Genomic DNA, 25,372 nt, shown 5'->3' with positions numbered 1-25,372 from the left:
TGAACCTAAGGTAATTAATTAAGTAATAGATCTAAATCTTAATTAACAAGAAGAACTTAATGTAATGTTCTGGGAAAAGTTTAGACTGAAAGTGACTGACTAGTTTTGAATTACTTTACTATAAACAAAAATGTGACTACTGATAGTGATTAGAAGAAAGTGTGCATGAAGCTTCATTATTTCTAACTTCTTTAGAAAGGTATTGTTAAGATAACTTTACTGTCTGACCATTCAGGAGCCACTCTGGGAGTCACACTCACACCACTAGAGACTGTCACTGCTGGGACTGAAGTCCCTTCATAGCAGGCAACTCCAGTTAACCAATGGGTGCCGTTTGACTCCCTACCACAACACACTCAGAGTCAGACAAGTTTCCCTCACTGGCCCGGCCGGCCCCAAGCTTCCCACAGCAGAGTCCCAGACAACTGGTTCCTTTGAGTAATTGAATGATGTTGCAGTGATATCATAACAGCTCAAGCTGGAGCCTCCAGGAAGGGACCCAACAAAAGAATCCCTGGACTTTGGTACCCTCACAGTCTGCCCTGATAGTTTGGAGTCTTCCTGCTGAATCATCTGCTCCTGCTGAGTCTCTGAGTGGCTGGTCACTCAGCTGGCTCTGCAGGTCCTGGTATCCTTTGTTAGGTAAATGGTAGGCATCAGTTCACAGATCCTTACATGGGGCTCCAGTCATTCCCCACTACCCAGAGCACATTCTGCATCTCCCACTGCAGCTGCACACCGAGCCATCAGCAGTAGTGGTATTCCTCAACAGTATCCTCATGTACCTAGGCAGAAGATGGTTTACTTCTTGTCAACTTGTGGAAAAAAATAATCCCTTTCTGTATTAATCCTTCTGAATTGCTTTTTTTAAACTCAAATAATCTGAGTCTTGACAAACAATAGAAGGATCTATTTGTGATATTACACATCGTTTCAAAAAGGAAGACCTAGAATTGATTAACAACTTGTATCTGATGAGGGATATAGAGGGCCACTGTGAGGGGAGGCAATGGGAATTGAAAACCCGAGTCTTATCATGTTTCATAGACTCATTTGTTCTGAAGCTATTAAACATAATAGATGCATTAGACTGTAACTTTCAGAGCCTTGATCTCCAAACTCTTCAATCATTCCTTTAATTAACAGACACAGACAAATTATTTGCAAGTTTAATCAATACAGAGATACTTCCTTGATGGAAAAAGCAGGAAGAGATGGATTCTTGTCCTTCCACACAGAGGACAAAACCAAATTTTCAAATTTTACACCCCTCTATAATGAAGAAAAGACCATAAAATCCACTTAATCCAAAATCCAAATAGATCAAAAGAATAAAATAAAAACAGAGTTCTGAAAGGCACTTAGATATGGAGGCATGCGGGGGTTTGTAATTTTCCCTTCTTCCCCCCATTCCCCCTCCCTCCCATGGTCCTTTGAACCATTCCCGCATTCCCTTGTCCTTTCCCCTCGCCACGCGGAATGTCCCTGCCCCCCCCCCGCCTTTCCCATCGCTGTCCCCGGGGTTTCCCTGCCCCTGTCCCCTGCCTCCCGTCCCATTGGCCGCAGCTCAGGTTCCTCCCCGCCCCCGGCACGGGGTATAACCGACCCGTGGGGTGGGTATCCCGGGATCTCGGGGACACGCTCCCACAATAAACACGTGTTTGCACCCAAGTCCTGTGTCGCCATTTCATCTGTTCCTGCGCTAGAACTGAGCCTCGCAGAGTCAAAGGGGAAAAAGCGGCGCCACCTCTCTCCCCCTCCCGCTGTGTCCCGCCAGCACTCGCCCGGAGTCGGTCGCGAACAGCAACAAATGGTAGCCAAGGATGGTTCTTCCCATCGACTTGTGAAAAGGGGGAGAGAGAAAGGAACTCTGCCGCCACAAGAGCTCTGCAGCTGCTAAGAGGAGTTGACGCGTCAGGCAGAAAACAAGCCCAAAGCTCCGGGACCCTCTTCGTTCTCGCCACGTGCTCTCTAACCCACCCAGGAGAGGCCATGCTGCAGGGGCAGCCGGACTGCAGGGGCCGGGAGCCGGGTAGACTTACCCAAGGACAAAGAGGAGACTTTGGCAGAGGCTCGATGGACTGAGCTCGAAGAGTGGCCTGTCAGGGGACGGCATCTGGATGGAGACCAGAGGCTGACAGTGGCTGAACCCAGAGATTCAGGGGACAAACTCTGGGTTAATGGGAACACCCAGGTCTCTGTGAGAGCCAAACCGCGAAAGAATACGTCCTCAGTTCAGTGCAATGTTCCACCACCGAGGAGAGAGATAGAGATTTCACTGCCTGAGCCCGGAGGGTAAGTTGGGTATGAGCAGGGTGTGGGACCCTGGCAGGTGGCTGGGCTACCTTTTTTTCTTTTGAGTTTTAACCACCGTCCGTGTCCAGACGGGGGCTGTAGGCTTGCATGTCCCTAGCGGCCGGGAGGCTTTTTCTTTTCCGAGGAGGACGCAACCTCGCTTGGTCTTTTCTGGGGTAACTCATACTGGAAAGCTCCTTCTCTTTCTCCGAAAGCTGCCTTTTCTACCCTCTCCTCCCTATTCTGGGCTATGGGGGCAGGGGAGGTCGAAAGGACACCAATGGGACAGAATTGTAAATGGCGACACGTCAGCTATGGGAGAATTGTTAACATCCTAAGGGAGGCCCTTCACATCCACGCATTTTGTCGGCTTCCAGCCGCGTCGGGCCCCTCTCCTGTAGTTTTCCCCCTCAGCTTCTGTGAAGCTCCCCCTTCCCTTTTCCCCACGGACTTCCCTGAACCTCCTTCCTTGGGGATGGCAGCGGCCAAGCCGCCGCAAGCGCCCTGCCGGACACTGTTATCCTCCCTTAGGGGTGGCATTGGCCGTGCCTCCCCAGGCGAGATGCAGTGCACCTGGCACCCCCTCCCAAGATGGCGCTGGCCACGCTACTTGGAGCCCATTTTCCCGCCGTGACCCTTCTTTTCCGCCCCAGTTTCCTGCCAGCCCCATCCCTCCCCCAAGGGCCCTGCACCATCCCTGCATGAGGCTAGTCCCTGTTGGGGGAGGCGGGGTTGGATCTTCCCCAATCCTTCTTCTGGCTCTTCCTCCGGGGGGAAGGATCGGGAGGGACCTTCTTCTGAGGAAATGGAGTCGAAACCCAAGACCGGGAATCCGTCATTTTGTTTTTTCCCTAAGATGGTGGCATCCTGGTCCACTCCTTACCGATTTCCCTTATTATTCATGACAATCACTAATTAAGTGATTGTCTGATGTTCCTATCCTATTCCTTAATGTACCCTACCCAATATTGCCTTTTATTTTGCTACAAATTCTTCTTATTGCTTTTGATTATTTTTGGAATAATCTGTTTGTTGAGTTATATCCTATAGAAGGAAAGATCATCCTCTGTAATTACTGCTCACAATGCTATGCCAACTTCGCAACCAAATAATCAAATTGGAGAAACCACATCACTGTTCGCTGCCTGCTTCTGCTATGCTAGAATTTGAAAACCACAAGCATCGCATCATGAATCCTGCTTTCATCCTCAATACAGAATGTGTTTATGATAATTTAGTACCCTTTATCTTCAGTTGTAATGTAGAAAAGATTTTTGCCCCATTCATTGTAACTATGATTGGTGTATCATTTTCTGATGTCTCTTTGCAACATTGCTAATTTGTTTTTACCTCAGAACTCCCTTTCCTTTATGTTAATACAAAAGAGTGAGCTGTGGGGGTTTGTAATTTTCCCTTCTTCCCCCCATTCCCCCTCCCCACGCGTTCCCCCTCCCTCCCATGGTCCTTTGAACCATTCCCGCATTCCCTTGTCCTTCCCCCTTGCCACGAAGTCTGGTCCCTGCCCCCCCCACCTTTCCCCTCACCACGCGGTCTGTCCCTGCCCCCCCCCCCCCCCCCCACCTTTCCCATTGCTTTCCCCGGGGTTTCCCTGCCCCTGTCCCCTGCCTCCCATCCCATTGGCCGCAGCTCAGGTTCCCCCCCGCCCCGGGCACGGGGTATAACCGACCCGCGGGGTCAGTGCCCTGGTGTCTCGGGGACACGCTCCCACAATAAACACGTGTTTGCACCCGAGTCCTGTGTCGCCATTTCATCTGTTCCTGCGCTAGAACTGAGCCTCGCAGAGTCAAAGGGGAAAAAGCGGCGCCGCCTCTCTCCCCCTCCCACTGTGTCCCACCGGCGCTCGCCCGGAGTTGGTTGCGAACAGCAACAGAGGCAAAAGGTCTATATTCTAAAATCTCTCCTTATGCATATCTGATAGACATTAGATCAAATCTGAGAGATTTTGCATTAGTGATTTTTGCACTAAGAATTCCTTTTTCAGAAACCAAAGGCATAATAATAATAAGGTTCCAGAAAAATACACTGTTTTTCAAATAAGTCAGAACTTTTCAAAAGCCCTGTATTAGTTTCACCTAAGGGGACTGCCTCCCTACTTTGAGAGACTTTGGTGGGAGCTAAATATTTCAATCGTTTTGTTAGAATCAGGAATTTATTACAGAAAGTACTATAATTTCCAAAAGACTGCAATCTCCATTTCTCACTTCTACCAAACATTATAAAAGCATCACAGCATTAAAAAAAACCCCAAAACCTCAGCATTGCCTTAGGCAAGTGTAATAGTTGTATAAATTTTAGCAAGAACCTCCCGCCCAAAAAAAATCTCTGCCTCTCCTCTGGAATAAACAGTTCCACCATACTAATGGTTCCCATCCTCAGAAAGAACATGTCATATCCATGCAAAGTCTTACTGTTAAAAAAGAAGCATCTGAAAACCTCAGATGAAGCATAGTACTGCAGAGATTTCATGTCAACCATACAAGGAGCAGCTACAGTCACTTGGCTTGTTCAGCCTGGAGAAGAGGAGATTGAGGTCAGACCTCATCACTGTCTACAATTTCCTCACAAGGGGAAGAGGAGGGACAGGCACTGATCTCTTCTCTAGTGACCAGTGACAGAACCTGAGGGAACAGCTGGAGGTGTATCAGGGAAGGTTTAGGTTGGATATCAGGAAAAGGTTCTTCATACAGAGGGTGGTGGGGCACTGGAACAGGTTCCCCAGGAAAGTGGTGATGGTGCCAAGACTGACAGAGTTCAAGAAGCCCTTGGACAATGTTCTCAGGCACATGGTGGGATCATTGGGGTGTCTTGTGCGGGGCCAGGATTTGGACTCGATGATCCTTGTGGGTCCCTGCCAACTCAGGATATTCTATTGTTCTACAATTCTAAAAACAATGACACAAGAGATCACTAATCTTCTATCAAAACTTGTGAGTACAATTCTACTCAAAGTAATTTAGGGAAGACAACAACACATGCCTACACAGAAAGTGTAGTGTGACTGTAATATGTATTCCCATACCTCAATTACAAAAGCAGCAATGCTTTCAAAAGCATATGCTTTCATGCAGATTTTACCATGTACTAGCACCTAGAGTAAGATCTTTAGAGGGACACTTGCTATGTACATCATCAGCTAGCACTATACATTCCTGTTCTAATTAGACTGAGTGCATGCTACAAGCATGCTCTTTTCTTGACATAATGTGATCTGAAGTTACAGTAGATGTACTAAAATGCACAAATGCTGGACTTTTGCATAAATACAGTAAGCAACTTGACAAAAAATGAATGGCATATTTAGGAGTTACTGGATATTTTTCTAACATATTCCCATAGGAACAATAGAGGAAGCTTCTTCCTTACAGTCACACCAAACCAAATTTCTATAACTAGAACAATCCCTGAGCATATGAACTTGTAGACATAGTACAGACTTACAGGCAATGGCAAAAGTGTTACCAAAAAATAAGAATCATACTTCTCCAAGGTAAAAATTTTTCAGGAAATTTGTCCCAAGACTGCTAAAAATCCTTTTACTCAATATTATTAATTCACGGCTAAAACCTCAGCAGCTAAAGTGAAAAGAACTGTTGTCAGGTATAGGGGCAACTTACTACCAGTGAATAAATGGTGGTCATTTGTCCCAATATAAGGCAACAACTCTTGCACCTCATTCACAGCAATTGCAGGAACTCAAGAAGAACTGAGACTTGCCAGAGGATACAGGTGGAAGGAAAGCATAAGGTTGGAATCCTTAACTGGTAAGATGGATATTGAAGAGTGGTGAAAGGGTAAGATCACATTCTATAAAAATCACTTCTTTCTCCAAAAGAAACACATCAGAGTCTGCCCATGGCTATGTAATTACGGTTTACAAAATTCACAATTCATACTCAATATCTCCTGAAAGCCAGAACAAAACAGAAAGAGTGTTTTAGTCTCACTCTAAGTGTTTGAAGATTGCTGTGCACCATCAAAAATATAGTGCATTTTTTGCGATACTTCTTAGCTAAAATGTGCTGGAGAATCTACTCAAAGTATGGGGATATAAAAGTAGCTTTTTAAGTAGCAGAAGACAAACAACAAACTGTCTATAAATAAACTTAAAATTAGTAGAAATATAAGCAAAGTAACCAATTTCATCATTTCATTAAATCAAAATTAAAGGCAGTAGAGATTTCTTTTAAGGTGAGCACCCATTTTCTTTGCATATTCACGTTTTCTAACAAGACTTGATTTAGTTATCAAATGAGAAATACCTAAAAAGTTAATCCTTTTAAGTAACTACAACAAGAACATTTACACACACACACAAACACAACAAACTCTATCTTCGGGCATCTTTAAAAACAGAAAAAAATATATCTTTGAATAGGGAGAAAACTTGTTCACTCTCTGATGGCTAAACATCCAAACGATATGTAAATTAAGTTGCCTTCATGCAAGTACATCCAAAATAGACCATTTTTACCTATGAACTTCTAGAATCAGAATTCATGCTGCTTTCCACTCTGCAAATATTTATTTGGAGTATCTAACAAATTAGCATTATACTATAAAGGAATTTTTTTAGAAGTAGTTAAACAGAATGCAGAGGAAGCTTCTAAAAAATACTAACCTATCACTATCTACTTTAAAAACCACATCTTCAAGATTTATATGTGGGTTTGCATCCACTTTTGATATTTCTGAAGGCTAAGACCTTCAAACCAGCTAACAACAAAAAAAAAAAAAAGGGAAAAAGAGAAGTAGGAAAAAAAGAGAAAAAAAAAACTACAAGGAAAAAAAAAAACAAAGAGGATAGATCAACAGATTGAATGTAATCTGTTAAGACAACCAGTACAGCTACTGAAGTGAAGAGCAAACATTTCACAGGCTTATCTGGTTCTGTGCTAGAGCCCATGTAGATATATGGTAGATCTCTAAAACTTGGAAAGCCTACATAATAATGAATATCCAGTTGAACAAACATTGGAGACGATATAGTAGTATATATTACCCAATCATTACAGTGCCTTTAAAAGAATAGATATGATTTTAGTCTAAAACCTCCTTTTCATGAGGTTCAAATTGGGATATGAATAGAAATGGCATAAAATAGCTTCCCTTCATTATCTTAAATTAGTTACTTTTCTTAAATAGTTAATACTTTAATCACCAAAATTTATTACAGATTTTAAATTATGGTACTGATAAGATTTTAGAAACTATAAACAACATCAGTTGTATTTCACTCAGTCTCATGGTTCAAAATAAGGAGAGCTTAAAAAGAATGTTGAAACACAAGACCTTCCCTTTCCATCCATTAAGATCCCAAATAAAGAATGCTAAATATTTTTAAAATTTATATATGAGAGATTATAATTCATTGTTTTAAGGGGAATGGTGATGAATGTCATAGAACAACCTACACTGAGTATACAGAATTGTACTATGGGACAATGACAGGAAAGTTTATATACGGGGTCTATATGCATATATATACTTTTATAATATATAGTGTATACACACACACAATCCTTTTACCTTTATCTTGTACTTCTTTTGAAAATCGCTCCCTTTCAATAGCTGATTCACGTTCTATCCGCTCAATTTCAGCCAATGCATCCAATTCTACTTCATCATATGACGTTATAGCTCCTTGTTGCGAAACCTGCTGCTGTGTCTGTACCACAGGAGTTTGAGGCTGTTTTGCAGCAACTGAAGTGTTCTGTTGTAAAACAGGCACTTGTTGTGCCTGAAGGAAAGCTGTCTGTTCATGCTGCAGCAAACACTGAGCAGTGTTTAATGGGCGGTTAACATCCTGTGGAGTAACGGGTGTTTTAGAAGTCTGTCCTGGGTACTGCACCTTAAAAGGAATATCACCCTCTGACACATTGCTGTTTTCCAAACCAGAAAGCATATCATCCTGCTGGTCCATATCCGAAGATCTTACACGAGACAGTCTTAATGTAAGCTTAGTGGAGTCCTTGGAAGGAGAGCTAATGATATCATACATTGCAGCTTTTTCAGTCTGGTCTTTTTCATCCTTGCCTAACTTCATTTTCTTTTGTTTCTTTTGCTTTCTTTCTGGAGAATCTAACAATATGTCTGGGGGAACATCTCTAGGTGATGAATAAGGTGGAGGTTGAGATTGTTGGATTAAAGGTTGTCTTGATCCTAGAATAATAATTCAGAAAAACTGAACAGTTATGTTGTTCCATGTTTATATAAAAACACACTAAATATAACCTAGATACTTTTGTTATGTATTTGTACATATATCTGTGTTCATAAAAAGTCTAAGTGAGACTGGCAGGAAGCACATCATTCCTAGATCAAGATGTAATTCAGATAGTTGCAGTGCATTTCCTAGGAATTTTAGCAGTCTGCTGCAGGTACAAAAGGGATCATTTCAGAGAAGATGAAACAAAAAAGCACACCACCAAAAAAGACTACATAAAAATTGTACCTGCATGTTTAGAATATCAACTATTAGAAAGTAGTCAATGAAAGCACACTGACTACAGAAAACAGAAATATCAAAAAGATTCTTAATAAGGTCCAGTGATGAAGATTTAATGTTCAGTGCATAGGCATTAGCCATTTCAGCCACACATTTTTAAGTAACCAAATATATATATAATCAAAACATACACAGCCTCCTTAACTTTAATTCTGAAAGTTAATTTTCAACTTTTGTTTTTTTGGGGTTCTTATTAAATTTCAGGTAAACTCATTCCAACCTCCCCCACTCATTGCTATCTAAAAATCACTAATTGTCTTAGAATATTTTTTATCATTCCCTGCCTTATCGCCACTCTTTTTTTGCAACATATGAATTTCTATTCCGACATGCACCCATTTCAGACTTTGAGCACATCTTGAGAAATTTTTAAAAGAGAACATTTTTTGTTAAAAACAGTCTTTGTCACATTGCAGTTGAGACAACCATGATACACAGAGTATCATCACACAATTTCAGAGAGCCTCAACCCCACAGTAACACCACACCACCTGAGAAGGCTTCAAGCATCTGCCCTTCCTGTGCTTTAGCCCAACCTTTTATACCCCTCATGTTCATGCAATGCACCTGTGTGCCTTCTGTTACCTTTGATGATTGGTCAGTACACCTTGGCACTCCATGTGTCATTGCTTTCAATACTGTTCACCTGCTTTTCACAGTTGTAGCCCATTAGGGATGAGGCTTGGCTGCAGCCCCATTTCCAATTACCACAAACTGTGTACCTACAAGTCTTCAATTAATCACATGACATTTTTTGTTCCTCAAATTAAACCAGCTCCCCATAACTGCTATCCCAGAAAAAGCTTTGAAAAACAGAGAAGTTTTTAAACATGTCTCATTTATAACTGAGCTATAATTCTTGGCTTAAAAAGGAGTACTGGTATGAAAAAAAAAAAAAAAAAAAAAAAAAGAGAAAAAAGAGCTTATTGCCTGGACCAATAGGGCCAGCCTCCTCTTGTTAAACAATGCAAACATTTCTCCAATCCCATTCATCCACTGAGGAATACTGATCTTCAGAAAGCATTGCCTGAGATTATAATAATCATCTCAGTCATTCTGTTTTAGGTCATCATAGGTCAATACTTCTAACAACACTCAGAAACTAATTGAAATGCAAGTCCCCATGTGCTTTTTTCAGGATATACCACTAAACAAGAAAGTAGCTTTATTCTGAAGCTCAAATTTCTATCATATATTTTAAGAAATATTAAGAATTATTAAGCAATGTACTGACCTGTAAATGAAAAGGAGAATGGATACTTCTAGCAAAGCTTCAATTCATATAAAAGGTGTGCCATTACTGATGACTTCTTTGCATAGACTACTATGCTTATTTTCTCTCCCTAGTATGTTCTGTGAAAGTCCTATAACTTCTGTATGTAGAGAGCAGGGTATGAAATGGATTTATCTTACCCTTTTTCTTGACCATAAGCAACAACTCCATATTATGCCAATTAAATCCACAATTTTGGGAAGCCCTGTTTTGTCTCATCCCGATTCCCAAGATCTTTTCACTACTCAGTTTCCCCTCTTCAGATTAGATACCACACTCCATCACTAGTACTGAAGACCTGGCTACACCCTATGAAGATCACTCACTTGCCTTCAACCAGAGATTCCTATTCTTGTGATGTCCCCTCCACACACACACACTTCTAATTACTGTCTCTTTAGACAATAATTTACATTATCTCAGTATACTGTACAGCAGAAACTGTTTGCTATTAATTTTTTTTAAGGCAATGACTACCACTCACTGGAAATACAGTCTGCATTTTTGTTTCTACAAATATTAGAGGCAACTCAAAACTTTTTCGAGATCTTATTGACATCTTACTCTTGATTTATCTCCTAAATAAATACTTAAGAAGTTGCAACAATAGAACATTTACTGTTTTTCACAGCTGCACTTCAAATAAAGGAGACATTTAATTCTCCCTTGTCAAAAACATTTAAGTAAATTTGACAAGATTGTTATTAATTGTATTCATTTGGTATTTCTCATGCTGAAAAATAACACTGCATCAATAGATAAGGTGGGTCTTTTTATCTTTGGGTAGACTTGAGGAAGTCAGAAGGCATGGTAAGTGGCGACAGCAGGAGCTGCAACTTCGGCATATTCAAACAGCTCCAGGGAGCCCTGCGAACAGGGTGGGCAAACAGGGCGGGGCACAGCAGCAGTTTGCATGGCAGGATTCGCAGGAAGGGCTCAGTCCCCCCACTAGCTCCAGAGCTCAAGTGGTGGACAAATGCCCTCTCAGGAGGAGCCTAGGTATGCTAACCACTCAGTGGGGACTCATGCCCTCTGCAGTCGCCAGAAAGGATGTTGCAACACAGACAAAAACATGCAGCCGTCCAAGTCTCGGGCCCAACTTAAACGCCTCTATGCAAACACACACAGCATGGGGAATAAACAGGAAGAATGAGAGACGTGCACACACGTACGATCTTACTGGCATCATGAAAACATGGTGGGATGACTCCTATGACTGGAATGCTGGAATGGAAGGATACAGGCTCTTTAGCCTGTATCAGGAAGGATGGACAGGGAAGACAAGGAGGCAGTGTTGCCCTCTATGTCAATGACCACCTAGAATGTACGAAGCTCGGCCCAAAGATGGATGAGGAGCTGACCAAGAGCTTATGGGTCAGGATTGAAGGGAGGACAGGGACAGGTGATTTTATAGTGGGGCTCTGCTATAGGCCACCTGACCACAAAGATTGAACCAATGAGGCTCTCTACAGACAGATAGGAGCAGCTTCATATTCACAAGCACTGGTGCTCATGGGAGACTTCAACCACCCTGACATCTGCTGGAGGGACAACACAACAGGGCACAGGCAATCCAGGAGGTTCCAGGAATGTGTTGATGACAACTTCCTCCTCCAAGTGACAGAGGAGCCAACAAGGAGAGGTGCTATGCTGGACCTTGTTCTCGACAACAAGGAGGGGCTGGTGGGGAATATGAAGCTCAATGGTAGGGTTCAAGATCCTACGGGCAGCAAGGAGGGCACACAACAAGCTCACTGCCCTAGATTTCAGGAAAGAAGACGTTGGTCACTTCAGGGAGCTCCTTCATAGAGGTCCAAGGGATAAAGCTCTGAAGGGACAAGAGGCTCATGAAAGCTGGTTGTTATTCAAGGATCACCTCTTCCAAGCTCTGGAGTGATGCATCCCAATAAAGAGGATGTCAGGCAAAAATGCCAGAAGACACCTGCATGGATGAACAAGGAGCTCCTGGACAAACTCAAACACAAAAAAGAAGCCGACAGAGGGTGGAAACAGGGACAAGTAGCCTGGGAGGAAGACAGAAAATTTGAGCATCCAGGGATCAAGTTAGGAGAGCCAAAGCCCTGAGAGAATTAAACCTGGCCAGGGACATCAAGGGAAACAAGAAAAGCTTCTAAAGGTACATTGGTGATAAAAGGAAGACTACAGAAATATGGGCCCTTTCCAGAAGGAAACAGGAGACCTGCTTATCCAGAATATGTAAAAGGCAGAGGTACTCAATGACTTTTTTGCCTCAGTTTTCACCAGCAAGTGCTCCAGCCACACTGCCTGAGTTGCAAAAGGTAAAGTCAGGGACTAGGAGAATGAAGAACCACCCACTGTAGGAAAAGATCAGGTTTGAGAATATCTAAGGAACCTGAAGGTGCACAAGTCCACGGGACCTGATGAGATCCATCCAAGGGTCCTGAAGCAACTGTCAGAGAAAGTGGCCAAGCCACTATCCATAATATTTGAGAAGTCACAGCTATACAGTGAAGTTCCCACTGACTGGAAATGGGAAAGCATAATCCCCATGTGTGGATTTGCTGGAGGGCAGGAAAGCTCTGCAGAGGGATCTGGACAGGCTGGAGCAATGGGACAAGGCCAATTGTATGAGGTTCAACAAGGCCAAGTGCCAGGTCCTGCTCTTAGGTCCCAACCCCATGCAGCTCCAAGCTGGGGCAGAGTGGCTGGAAAGCTGCCCACAGGAAAAGGACCTGGGGTGCTGAGCGACAGCAGCTGAACATGAGCCAGTGTGTGCCCAGGTGGGCAAGAAGGCCAATAGCATCCTGGCTTGGATCAGAAATGGTGTGACCAGCAGGACCAGGGCAGTGATTGTCCCTCTGTACTCTGTAGGAGAAGATCAGGTTCAAGACTACCTAAGGAATCTGAAGGTGCACAAGTCCATGGGACCTGATGAGATCCATCCAAGGGTCCTGAGGGAACTGGCAGAGAAAGTGGCTAAGTCACTATCCATCCTATTTAAAAAGTCATCTCAGTCCAGTGAAGCTCCCACTGCCAGGAAAAGGGGAAATGTAACCCACTTTTTAAAATGGAAAAGCAGAAGACCCAGGGAACTACAGGCCAGTTAGTCTCACCTCAGTGTTTGGCAAGATCATGGAGCAGATCTTCCTGGAAACTATGCTAAGGCACATGGAAAATAAGGAGGTGACTGGTGACAGCCAACATGGCTTCACTAAGGGCAAATCATGCCTGACAAATTTGGTGACCTTCTATGACAGGGCTACAGCAGGGGTGGATGAGGGCAGGGTGACTGATGCTATCTACCTGAAATTCTGCAAAGCATTTGACACCGTCCCACACAACATCCTTGTCTCTAAACTGAAGACATAGATTTGACAGATGCACCACTCAGTGCATAAAGAACTGGCTGGATGGTCACACTCAAAGAGTTGTGGTCAGCAGCTCAATATCTAAATGGAGACCAGTGACAAGTGACCTTCCTCAGGGGTCGGTATTGGGACCAGCACTGTTTAACATCTTTTCTGGTGACATGGACAGTGGGATCAAGGGCACCTTCAGCAAGTTCACTGATGACATGGAGCTTTGTGGTGCAGTTGACACACTGGAGGGAAGGAATGCCATTCAGAGGGACCAGGAGAGGCTTGAGAGGTGGGCTTGTAGGAACCTTATGAAAGTCAACAAGGCTAAGTGCAAGGTCCAGCACCCAGGTCCGGGAAATCCCAAGCACAAGTACAGGCTGGGCAGAGAATGAGTTGAGAGCGGCCCTGGGGAGAGACTTGGGGGTATTGGTTGACAAGAAGCTCAACATGAGCTGGTAATGTGCACTTGCAGCCCAGAAAGCCAACTGCAGCCTGGGCTGCATCCAAAGACGAGAGGCCAGCAGGTTGAGGGAGGTGATTCTGTCCCTCTACTCTGCTCTGGTGAGACCCCACCTGCAGTACTGCCTCCAGCTCTAGAATCTCCAGCACAGGAAGGACATGGACCTGCTGAAGCAAGTCCAGAAGAGGCCACCAAGATGATTAGAGGGCAGGAGCACCTCTGCTATGAGGAAAGGCTGAGAGAATTAAGACTCTTCAGCCTGGAGAAGAGAAAGCTCCAGGGAGACCTTAGAGCAGCCTTCCAATAGCTGAAGGGAGCCTGCAACAAAGACAGAGAAGGACTCTGACAGGGAGTGTAGCAATAGGACAAGGAGAAAGGGCTTAAAGCTGAAAGAGGGTAGATCTCGATTAGATGTTAGGAAGGAAGTCTTCCCTGTGAGTGTGGTGAGGCCCTGGGACAAGTTGCCCAGAGAATCTGTCTGCCCCATCCCCAGAAGTGTTCAAGGCCAGGTTGGATGGGGCTTGAAACAACTTGGTCTAGTGGAAGGTGTCCATGCCCATGGCAGGGGGTTAAAACTATATGGTGCTTAAGGTCCCTTCCAACCCAAACCATTCTATGATTCTATGAAATATTTTTTTGGAGTCAGAAACTGGAAAAGAAAAAGACAAGAATATCCATATTGCACTCATGGATGGTTGGTGTGTTGGATAAAATTGAAGTGATGACACATCCTAAGAAACATACACACACTACTGCTAAATATTTTAACAGACTTCAAGCTACAATGTGTACATGTTGTTTTGGTTTTTTAAAATTTAATACAATCCTATTTACCACCTTCACATAAACTGAGTGTTTTCATGGAAATGAGATCAGACAAATTCACCCTGGAACCCTGGCTAAATCAATCTCAGAACTGAATAACATTCAGAATTTGTGACTACACAGCACATTCAAAAAGTGAAATACAGTTCCTTCAAAAGGATGGTAAAGTGCTGTCCACAGTATTACATATTGTCTGTATGATTTCAGTACATACTAAAAAAAATATTTTACTATAAGGATTGAGATAATAAAGAGGCAGCATTCCCAAGTGAAATTGTTAAGAATAAGTACCACCAAATCAAAACTATTTTATTCCATAGAGCAATGTCTTATGGATTACACTGAGTGTCATGTCTCACCTTTTTAATGACTTTCTATATAGCTTCTCATAACAATTTCACTAACAAGCTGTAGAAGTATGCTCTAGACAAAAATACTGCAAGACTGCAGTATACCCTATTGTAAAATTTTCAAAATATCAGTTGTTCTTGGTAAAAATGGATGTACAGAACAGAGGTGAACAAAAGCAGCTTTCCAGAGCACTGCCTTAAGAATAATACCATAAAGTATTTGTCATTAACAACTTTTTAAGTAACATAATTATTTTCTTAACCTAATTATCATAATGAGCTTTTGGTGTTGAGTGTTTGAGGCCCACAACTGCTGTTAAAAGCAGAATCAAAATTTACACTTTTATTGACTAAGTGGAATAATCTTTTTAAACAAAAAAAAATTCTGTAAGAAGCAGCACAAACTTTTTATTTATCTGAGAAAGAGCAATTGTAATAACATGAGAAGTAAGCTCTACAGAAAGACAGCAATATGTTTATAACAACTTGCAACACAAATCTAAATTATTACCAAAGGAGCATCTATATTCATATGACAGTAGTATACGTCATCTACAGTACTTTTCTGACTACTCATCCTTCTGAGTCTTTAAATAGAGTTGTATCTATGATTTAGGGTGGTACAACATCAAGACAAATGCAGACCAATTAGAATTCAGATAAAAAACATCAAAAACAAAAGCTCAGAAATTATTACTTATACAAAGATGATCGAAAGAAATGGTGCTGTTCAGTCTGTAGAAGATTAGATAGTTGCAAGACACAATAACATTATTTGATATGTAAATGATTGCTAAACATGTAAAAAAAAATCTGTGTTAATTGTTTGTCCTTTCGCATTGGAAAGAAGTCAAGAAGTGTCATACCTAACTGCAACAAAAATTATTCAGGGTAAGCATTAGAGGAAAACCTTTGTAGTACTAAGAATTTGAACAGGTTTCATGGCAAGAGTAAGGAAACTCCATTACTGACATTTTAACAAAAAAAATGAGATGGAAGTTATTCAGAGTGATACTGGCACATCTCATCCAACATGAGATTAAGAAGATGGGAAGCCCCCAAGCCCTTTACTGCTGTATTTTCTAAAATCAAAGAATCTTTCTCTGGAAATCTTCCCAACTTTTGTACTAGATATAAAGAAATTACTTATTTTGATTAACAGAATATATTGACATTTATTTTCAAAGAGCATAACTTGAAATTCAAACTTAAAGGGATAGCATATGAGACAAAGAACAACATACATTTGTGAGGTTTTTCAGGACATATTATATTTACTTTCCACACACTCTTTGAATATTTTTCAGGGAAGGGTCCCACCACTTTCTCCAGAGTTTTAAATGCCTCATGAAAAACCTCAGCTTTGGCTGTTCCAGCTTAAAACTGCTGCATTAAGAAGCATCCTTGCATAAAAAATGTTAAGACTTGAAGAAAGAAACAAGAATGAATGCTTATTTTGGCCCTGTCAGAAAATATCTTTGAATAAATTTCTTCCACCTTTGTTCTGAATGACAGAGAGCGAGATGATATTTTTTCTTAACAAGTACCTCTGAGAGCACTGAAGTCTGTACTACAGATTTGAGAAGATTGCTAATTCTTCTTGCCAACCACTATACATGCAAGGACCAAGTGTAGAGATCTTATAAATACCTAAGAAAATAAAATCAATCTTTCCAAATTAAAAAAAAAATAAAGTACTCATTAATAATTTCTAGAAGAAATACAACTTATTTCTGGAAAAGAGTACAAAATCATATAATTTCAGATGGGTTGTTACTATTTCTTACAGATGTTTTCCTAGAAGAACTATATGGAAACAGGATGGTAAATATATGAATTCTTCTCTTTGGAAAGCAATGGACTAAAAATATTGTGGAAGACTTTTCTCTATATAGATCTTTAGAAGTTGTCTTAGGTTAAAAAAATTCCAATTTTCCAGAGTATTGGGAAAGTAGAGCAAATGAATAAAGGATTTTGATAAGTAATCGGTCTAGGGTAATGGAGACCACAAAATATTTTATGAGCTCAACACATGTAAAATACATGTTAACTTATTGTAGAGGAATTTATAGAACTATTTTTTTCTTAAATGAGATGATAGCAAGAAAACAGAGCAACTATTGTGTTTGCATATCCAAAAATATAACAATTACATAACAAAGAAAGGATAAAGTCCAGTCGAGAACTTTTGGATAAACTTCAGCTGCTCTGGTACCTTTACTGGAACAAAAGTGAGGGAAAAAATTCTGTAGCAGGGAAATTTTACTCTGCTGAGTAAGCAAATAACCAACCAAAAGAAAAAATATACCTTCTGTCATCTCTCAAATAATTGCCTGAGTTGCAAACAAAACTTCTTCCTCTTTCAGATTCTGTTAATCAGACAGGTCTCATTCATAAAATGTCGTGAGCTTGAAAAGACCTACAAGGATCAATGAGTCCAACTCCTGGTCCTGCACAGGACACCCCAACAATCCCACCCTGTGCCTGAGAGCATCGTCCTAACACTCCTTAAGCTCTGGGAGCCTTGGGGCTGTGACCATTGCCCTGGAGAGCCTGGTCCAATGCCTAACCACCCTCCATGTGAAGAACCTTTTCCTAATATCCAGCCTAACCCACCTGACACAGCCACAGCCATTCCCTCAGGTCCTGTCACTGGTCACCAAAGAGAAGAGATCAGAGCTGCCCCTCCTCTTCTTCTCAGAAGGAAGTTGTAGATTACAATGAGGTCTCCCCTCAGTCTCCTCCACACTGAACAAACCAAGTGACCTCAGCTACTCCTCATCAGTTTTGCCCCCAGGGTCTTTCACAGAATCACAGCATCATTAGGGTTAGGAGGGACCTCTGGAGATCATCCAGTCCAACCCCCCTGCCAAGGCAGGGTCACATGGAGAAGGGGACACAGAACACATCCAGATGGGTTTGGAATGCCTCCAGAGAAGGAGACTCCACGACCCCCCCAGGCAGCCTGTTCTGTGCCCCACAGGAGAGCTAGCCGGGGCTGAGGACAGTGGTCTGGGGCGGGGACGCGGCACTGTTCCAGTGCTCTGCCACTCTCAATGGAAAGTTCTTCTGCATATTGAGGTGGAACTTCTTGTGTTTTAGTTTATGGCCATTGCTCCCCATCCTGCCACTGGGTGTTGGAACTCAAAATGTCTCTCAGACATTTTTAGAGGTTCCAGGCCTTGGTCAGAAGCATTTTAGACCCTGGCAGGAAGCTGCAAACAGCTGTGATTTTGAGTTTGAGCCATGGAATGAGTTACCAACTTTGGAGGTGGAAAAATCAGTCACAAAGGATTAGATAGTATAGTAAAAGTAGTTACAAAACAGAGGGGAAATTTTTTTAGTATTGTACAGGGGGGTTTTAGCACCTGTACAAGGGGGTTTTTACTTTGTACATGGGGGTCAGAAGTTCTAAGATGGAGGAAAGTGGGCTGATCCTGTTCTTCCTCCTTCTTCCTTGCCTCCATGTTCTTGGTGATGTTGGCACTTATGGATTGGTTTAGCGTAGAAAAGCACCTTGTAATATAGGTAGTAGGTATTGGGGAAAAACTGTAAACATGTAATACGTAATATATCATATAAAAGATAGCAGCAGCCCTGGGCGAGGGAAGAGAAGAAGACAGCAGACAGAGAGGATGTCAGGGTGTGTGTGTGCCTCTGCCTGAGCTGCTGACCAAACCGCAGTAGCCAGAGAAGACAATCTTTTAGATAACTAGCAATAAACTGCCTTGAGACCGAACAACAAGAGGCTGCGGAGTTTTTCTTTGGAAGCACGGGTTGGAGGAGAGACTTTACCACCACACGAGACCCCAGACCAAGCCCAGGGTTCTCACAACTGGGCACCACTGAAAAGAGTCTGGCACCATCCTCTTAATGCCTACCTTTGAGATATTTATATGCAATAATGAGATCCCCTCTCAGACTTCTCCAGACTAACCAGGCCTAGCTCCTGAAGTCTCTCCTCATCAGAGATGCTCCAGATCCCTCATCATCTTTGTAACCCTCCACTGGACCCTCTCCAGGAGCTCCTTGTCTTTCTTGTACTGAAGAGCCCAGAATTGGACACAAGCACTCCAGATGTGGCCTTACTAGAGCAAATTAGAAGGGGAGGATCACCTTCCAGAGCTGCTAGATACACTCTTCCCAGTGCACCCCATGATACCATTGGCCCTCCTGGCCCCAGGTTGGACTACCAGCTCATATTCAACTTATCATCCACCAAGACTCCCACTCCCAGGTCCTTCTCTGCAGAGCTGCTCTCTGGTAGATCTGCCCCCAACCTGTACTGGTACTTGGGGTTATTCCTCCCCAGATGCAGGACCCTACACTTACCCTTGTTGAACCTCATTAGGCCTCTCTCTGCCTAACTCTCCAGCCTATCAAGGCCCCACTGAATAGCAGCACAGCCTTCAGGTGTATCAGCCACTCTCCCCAGTTTTGTATCAACAGCAAACTTGCTGAGGGTATGTTCTATCCCATTGCCCAGTGTCATGGTTTGACACGGAAAAAGAATTTTCTTGGAAGGAAGAGGTCAATTTGGATATTGACCAATTGAAGGTGGACACGCCTCTGAGAACACAGAGGGGTTAAAAGCAGAATTCCCAGGAGAACTCACTCTCTTTGGTTCTGGTCAGCGTGCAGTGCAGGACTCTCCCCTGCCTGGCCAGGTGGCTGGGTGGGGGAGGGGAAGGCCCATGGCCTGACTGAGGTAGGCCGAAGGGTGGAGGGACTGGAACTGGGCTGGCCCCCTGCAGATGGAAGGGTGGAGAAATCTGGGATGTCTCTCTTTCCCCCCTCAGAGTCGAGAGAGAGAGAGAGAGAGAGAGAGAGAGAAAGAGATAGCAGTGGTTTGTCAGCAGTTCACCACGGGGAAGGAGAAGAGCGGGGGGGCCGCAAGGTGCCCAGCTGCCTGTGGGAGTCGGAGAATCTGGGCATCGAGCCATCCTTGGGAGTCAGGACTTTTAACCCTTCCTTCAGAAATGAAAGCTTTGTGAAATTTCACTCCTCCTCGGTTTGAAAGAGAGGAAGAGAGACAGCTTGGACCCTGAGAATGTTAAAAAGAGAAATTCTAGATGGGAGGGGATGATGGAGTGGCTTTCGGCTGGACTTTTTCCTTGGTAGCCATAGACTGAACCAATCTTCTCCTCCAAGAGAGACTGTATTTTAGGAGGATGCCAGTGAGCCAAAGAGACCTGCTTCAGCTGGGAAAAGACAGAAGTGGAACGAACAGAGAAAGGTTAGAGGGTTTGTGGTGGTGCCCCCTGTCCTCAAAGAAGGAGAAGAGAAGAAGATCTCTGTTCTTGGACCCTCGGCCCCAGGGGAAAATGGGGGGGACTGTGGTCCCAAAAATGAAAAACTGAACCGTTGTTTTTTTCCCCTCTTGGTAGGGCATCCTTGAAAGGAAAAATCCTAAAAGCAGTTTGTCCATCCATGCATTGGTGGTGAGAGCACTGCATAGAAAGGAGAAGGGTCACCATGGCAAACTTTTTCTCTGGGCGGTGCCATGTGTGACATGGAAACACAGGATGTGGCAGCTGTGTTTCTTGGGGGGTCTGTGGCACAGGAGGGATTCCTCTCTCTCTCTCGATGGACTGGGTATCGATTGTCTGGAGGGTGGGAACCTGATTGGGGTCCAGATTGTGTCTCGCTGTGGTTTGTTGGAGTTGGGTAGTGGGAGGAGGAATGCTTTGCAAGGTTTTAATTTTGATCTTTGTGTGTTTTTTTTCCCTTTCTTTTTTCTTTTATAGTAGTAGCTTAATAAAGTTTTTTTCCTGTTATTAAGCTTGGGCCTGCTTTGCTCTGTTCTTGATTGCATTTCACAGCATTCAATTGAGAGATTGCATTTTCATGGGGGCACTGGAATTGTGCCAGTGTCAAACCATGACACCCAGGTCGCTGATAAACAAGTTGGATAGGATTGGACCCAGTATTGATCCCTGGGGAACACCGTTGACTACAGGCCTCCAACTGGATTCTGCCATGCTGATCACGACCCTCTGAGCTCTGCCAGACAGCCAGTTCTTGATCCACCTCACTGTCTGTATTGGGTCTGACTGAGATAGAGTTAATTTTCTGTTAGCAGCCCTCACAGTGCTGTGCTTTGCATTGGAAGCTGGAAAGGTGTTGAGAACACACCAGTGTTTTGGCTGCTGCTGAGCAGCACTGGCACAGCATCAGTGCTGTCCCTCAACATTCCCCCCCCCCCCCCCCCATCAAGGGGCTGAGGGGCTGGGAGTGAGCAAGATCCTGGGAGGGGACACAACCAGGCCAGCTGACCCAAATTATCCAAAGGGATATTCCATACCATGTGACATCAGCTCAGATATAAAACCTAAGGGAGAGAAAAGGAACAGAGGAACATTCTTTATTCTACAATGTTTGCCTTCCAGAGCAACCACTACACCCTGCTTCTTGGGAAGTGTCTGAACATCGCTCACTGATGGGGAAGTAGAGATTAACTTTTCCCCTTTGCTTATGCACATGCAAACTTTTTCTTTTCCTTTTTTTGCTTTAGTAAACTGCCTTATCTCAACCTACAAGTTGTTCTTCATCTTATTTGCTTGCCTCTGTCTCACTGGGGAGTGATAGAACAGTTTGATGGGTACCTGGTGCCCAGCCAAGGTCAAACCACTACACTATCTATTCATCCAACCCACATTTCCTGAGCTTACCTACAAGGATGTTATGGGAGATGGCATCAAAACCTTGATGAAGTTGAGGTAGACAACATCCACTGCTCTCCCCTCATCGACCCATCCTGCCATACCATCACAGAAGTCTATTGAATTGGTCAAGCATGATTTCCCCTTTGGTGAATCCATGGTAATTACTCATTATGACCTCCTTTTCTTCTACAGGCTTGTTGATGACCTTCAGAATGACCCGTTCAATCACCTTTCCAGGGATGGGGGGAAGCTGACTGGCTCGTAGTTTCTTGGGTCCTCCTTCTTGCCCTTTTTGAAGATGGGAGTAACATTGGCCTTCCTCCAATCATTGGGCACCTCTCTCATTCTCCACAACTTTTTCAAAGATGATGGAGAACCACAGAGTAACAACAGTAACAACATCTGCCAGCTCCCTCATCACCCATAGGTGCATCATGGGCTCATGGATTTATGGGTGTTGAGTCTGTTTAGCCAGTCTCTAATACAACCTTCTACGACCAGGGGAAGTTTCCTTTCTCTGGCCTTCCTCTCTTACCTCTGAGGTCTGCGACTCCTGAGAGTCATCTTCAGCAGTGAAGACTAAGGCAAAGAAGGCATTCAGTAATTCCGCCTTCTCTGTATCTTCCATTACCAGGACACCCACTGGATTCAGCAGAGGCCCCACTTCCCTAATCTTCCTTTTGCTGCTGATATACTTGTAGAAGCTCTTCTTTTTATCCTTGATGTTTTTTGCCAAACTCAATTCCAAGTGGGCCTTGACTTTCCTTGTCGTAGCCCTGCATACCCTGACAACATTCCTATAGTCCTCCCACATGGCCTGTCCCTTTTTCCACATCCCAAAAATTTCTTTCTTGTGTTTGAGATTTGCTAGAAGCTCCCTGCTCATCCATGCACATCTGCCCCCTTTCCCTGATTTCTTACTCGTGGGGATACATTGGTCTTCAGCTTGGAGGAAATAGTGCTTAAATACTGACCAGCTCTCTTGAATTCCCTTCTCTTCTAGAGCCCCATCCCATGGAATTCCTCTAAGCAGGTCCCTGAAGAGGCTGAAGTTGGCTCTCCTAAAGTTTAAGGTTCTAGTTCTGCTAACTGTTTTTCTTCCCTCATGCAGAATCCTGAGTTCCACCATCTCATGGTCACTAAAGCCAAGGCTGTCCCCAACCTTCATGTCTCCAACCAGTCCCTCCTGGTTTGTAAGTACAAGGTCCAGCAACACACCTTTCCTTGTTGGCTCCTCCACCACTTGCATCAAAAAGTTATCATCAATGATCTGCAGGAACTTCCTGGACTGTGTGTACTGGGCCATGTTGACTCTCCAACAAATATCAGGGTGGTTTAAGTTCCCTGGGAGAACCAGGGCCTGTGAGTGCAAGGCTATTTCCTGTTGCCCATAGAGAGACTCATCAACTTCCTCCTCCTGATCAGGTGGCCTGTAGTAAACACCTGCAACAATGTCACCTATTCAGCCTGTCCCTTAATTCTCACCCATACTCTCACCTCGTTTGTCTGTCCCTGGGTAGAACTCAATACATTCCAGTTGCTCTCTCACATAAAGTTCAACTCCACCACCTTGCTTCTCTGACCAGTCCTTTCTAAAAAGTACATGCCCATCCACAACAACATTTCAGTCACATGAACTGTCCCACTATGCCTCTGTCATTGCAATGAGATCATGGCCCTGCAACCGCACATAGATTTCCAGTTCTTCCTGTTTATTACCCATGCTGCATGTGTTTGTATACAGACATTTCAGTGAGGCAATCAGGCATGCAGGTTCCCTAGAAGAGGTATAAGAGGATTCACCATAACCATAACCACCCTCGATGTGGTTTTTCCTTTGATCCTTACCTTGAGGGGCAGTCAAGTAACATCATTCACTGCAATGACTGGTATGACCTATTCCCCAGGAGGAAGCAATGGCATGAGTATTGACACTTTGGACCATATCCCCAAGTCCTTTGGTTTAAAGCCCATCTCACCAAATTGGCCAACCTGCTGCCAAAACTTCTCTTGCTCTTTTAAGACAGGTGAATCCCATCCCTCCCTAACAGGCTGCAATCATTAAAGCACAACCCACTGTCATAAAAGCCAAAACCTTCTTGATGGCACCAGCCATAGAGCCAGACTGATCTGCACTATGCGTCTGCTTCTGGCAATCCCCATTTCTCTGACCAGTAGGATAGATGAAAAGATGACTTGATCATGGATGTTTTTCACCTGCCTCACCAAGGCTTTATAGCCTTCCTTGATCCTACCTACTTTTTGGCTTGCAGGATCATTTGTACCCACATGAAAAAGTAATAGCAGGTAGTAGTTTGTACTCCTGACAAGTTGGGCCACTCTTGGCAACATCATGGATATCAGCCCTCAGTAGGCAGCATACCTGTCCCAGCTCTATCAGGCTGGCAGATGGGGGCCTCAGTGCCCCGTAACAGAGTTACCCACTACGATCACTCAACATTTCCTTTTATGGTAGCTACCATGCGCTGCTGTTGCAGGTTCCCTTTGTTGACCTTGCTCATGGACATCTAGTCCTTACAACATCATATCTTTTTGGGACACCTTCCACTAGATCAGGTTACTCAGAGCCCATTCCAACAGTCCCAACTTTCTCAGCCTTTCCTCATAGCAGAGGCGCTCCTGCCCTCTAATCATCTTGGTGGCCTCCTCTGGACTTGCTCCAACAGGTCCATGTCCTTCCTATGCTGGGGACCCCAGAGCTGGAGGCAGCACTGCAGGTGGGGTCTCACCAGAGCAAAGTAGAGGGACAGAATCACCTCCCTCAACCTGCTGGCCACTCCTCTTTGGGTACAGCCCAGCACAGACAGGGTTTCTGGGTGCCAGTGCACACAGACAGGGCATGTCCAGCCTCTCACCAACCAGCACCCCTAAGTCTCTCTCCCTAGGGCTTCTCTTCACTCCCTACAACTGCCGGAAAGGTGGTTGTAGTCAGGTGGGGGTTGGTCTCTTTCTCCAGGCAGCAACTGACAGAACAAGAGGACAGAGTCTTAAGCTGCACCAAGGGAAATATAGGTTGGATGTTAGGAAATGTTTTTTACTGAAAGAGTGATAAAGTACTGGAATTGTCTGCCCAGGGAGGTGGTGGAGTCACCATCCCTGTATGTGTTTAAAAAAAGATTGGGTGTGGCACTCAGTGCCATGGTTTAGTTGAGGTGTTAGGGCATGGGTTGGACTCAATGATCTTGAAGGTCTCTTCCAACCTAGTTATTCTGTAATTCTTGATCTGTTCATCCCCCAGCCTGGATTGATCCTGGGGATTGCCCCGACCCAGGTGCAGCATCAGCACTTGGTCTTGTTAAACTGCATGAGGTTCCAATGGGCCACTTCTCGAGCTTGTCCAGGTCTATCTGGATGGCCCTGTCCTTCAGGTGAGTCACCTGCACCACTCAGCTTGGTGTCATCTGAAAATCTGCTGAGGGTGCCCTGGATCCCTTTGTGTCATTAATGAAGATAACACTGGTCCCAGTACAGACCCCTGAGGGATGCCACTGGTCACTGATGTCCATTGAGCCTCAGAGCTGTTGACTACAACCCTCTGGATGTGACCATCCAAACAATTCCTTCTCCCCTGAAGAGTCCACCCATCAAATCCATCTGTCTCCAATTTAGAGAGAAA

General features: G+C 43.9%; 1 protein-coding gene across 2 annotated transcripts in view; it reads right to left on the bottom strand.

The window, feature by feature from the left end:
- The window catches only part of LOC146762970 (nipped-B-like protein), a 162,772-nt gene that overhangs the window by 84,389 nt on the left and 53,011 nt on the right, over window positions 1–25,372 (bottom strand). The window contains exon 9 of one of the 2 annotated variants that reach the window (XM_085571239.1): window positions 7,843–8,475. The exons of the other annotated variant lie outside the window; for it this stretch is intronic. Within the exon in view, the coding sequence (XP_085427365.1) occupies window positions 7,843–8,475 (633 nt within the window). The remainder of the gene's footprint in view (window positions 1–7,842; window positions 8,476–25,372) is intronic. 2 annotated transcript variants of the gene reach the window in all.

This window comes from Lonchura striata, chromosome W, assembly GCF_050655825.1.
Source record: "Lonchura striata isolate lonStrDom1 chromosome W, ASM5065582v1, whole genome shotgun sequence".
NCBI classification, from domain to species: Eukaryota; Metazoa; Chordata; class Aves; order Passeriformes; family Estrildidae; genus Lonchura; species Lonchura striata.
This window is presented reverse-complemented; position numbering and strand designations above follow the sequence as displayed.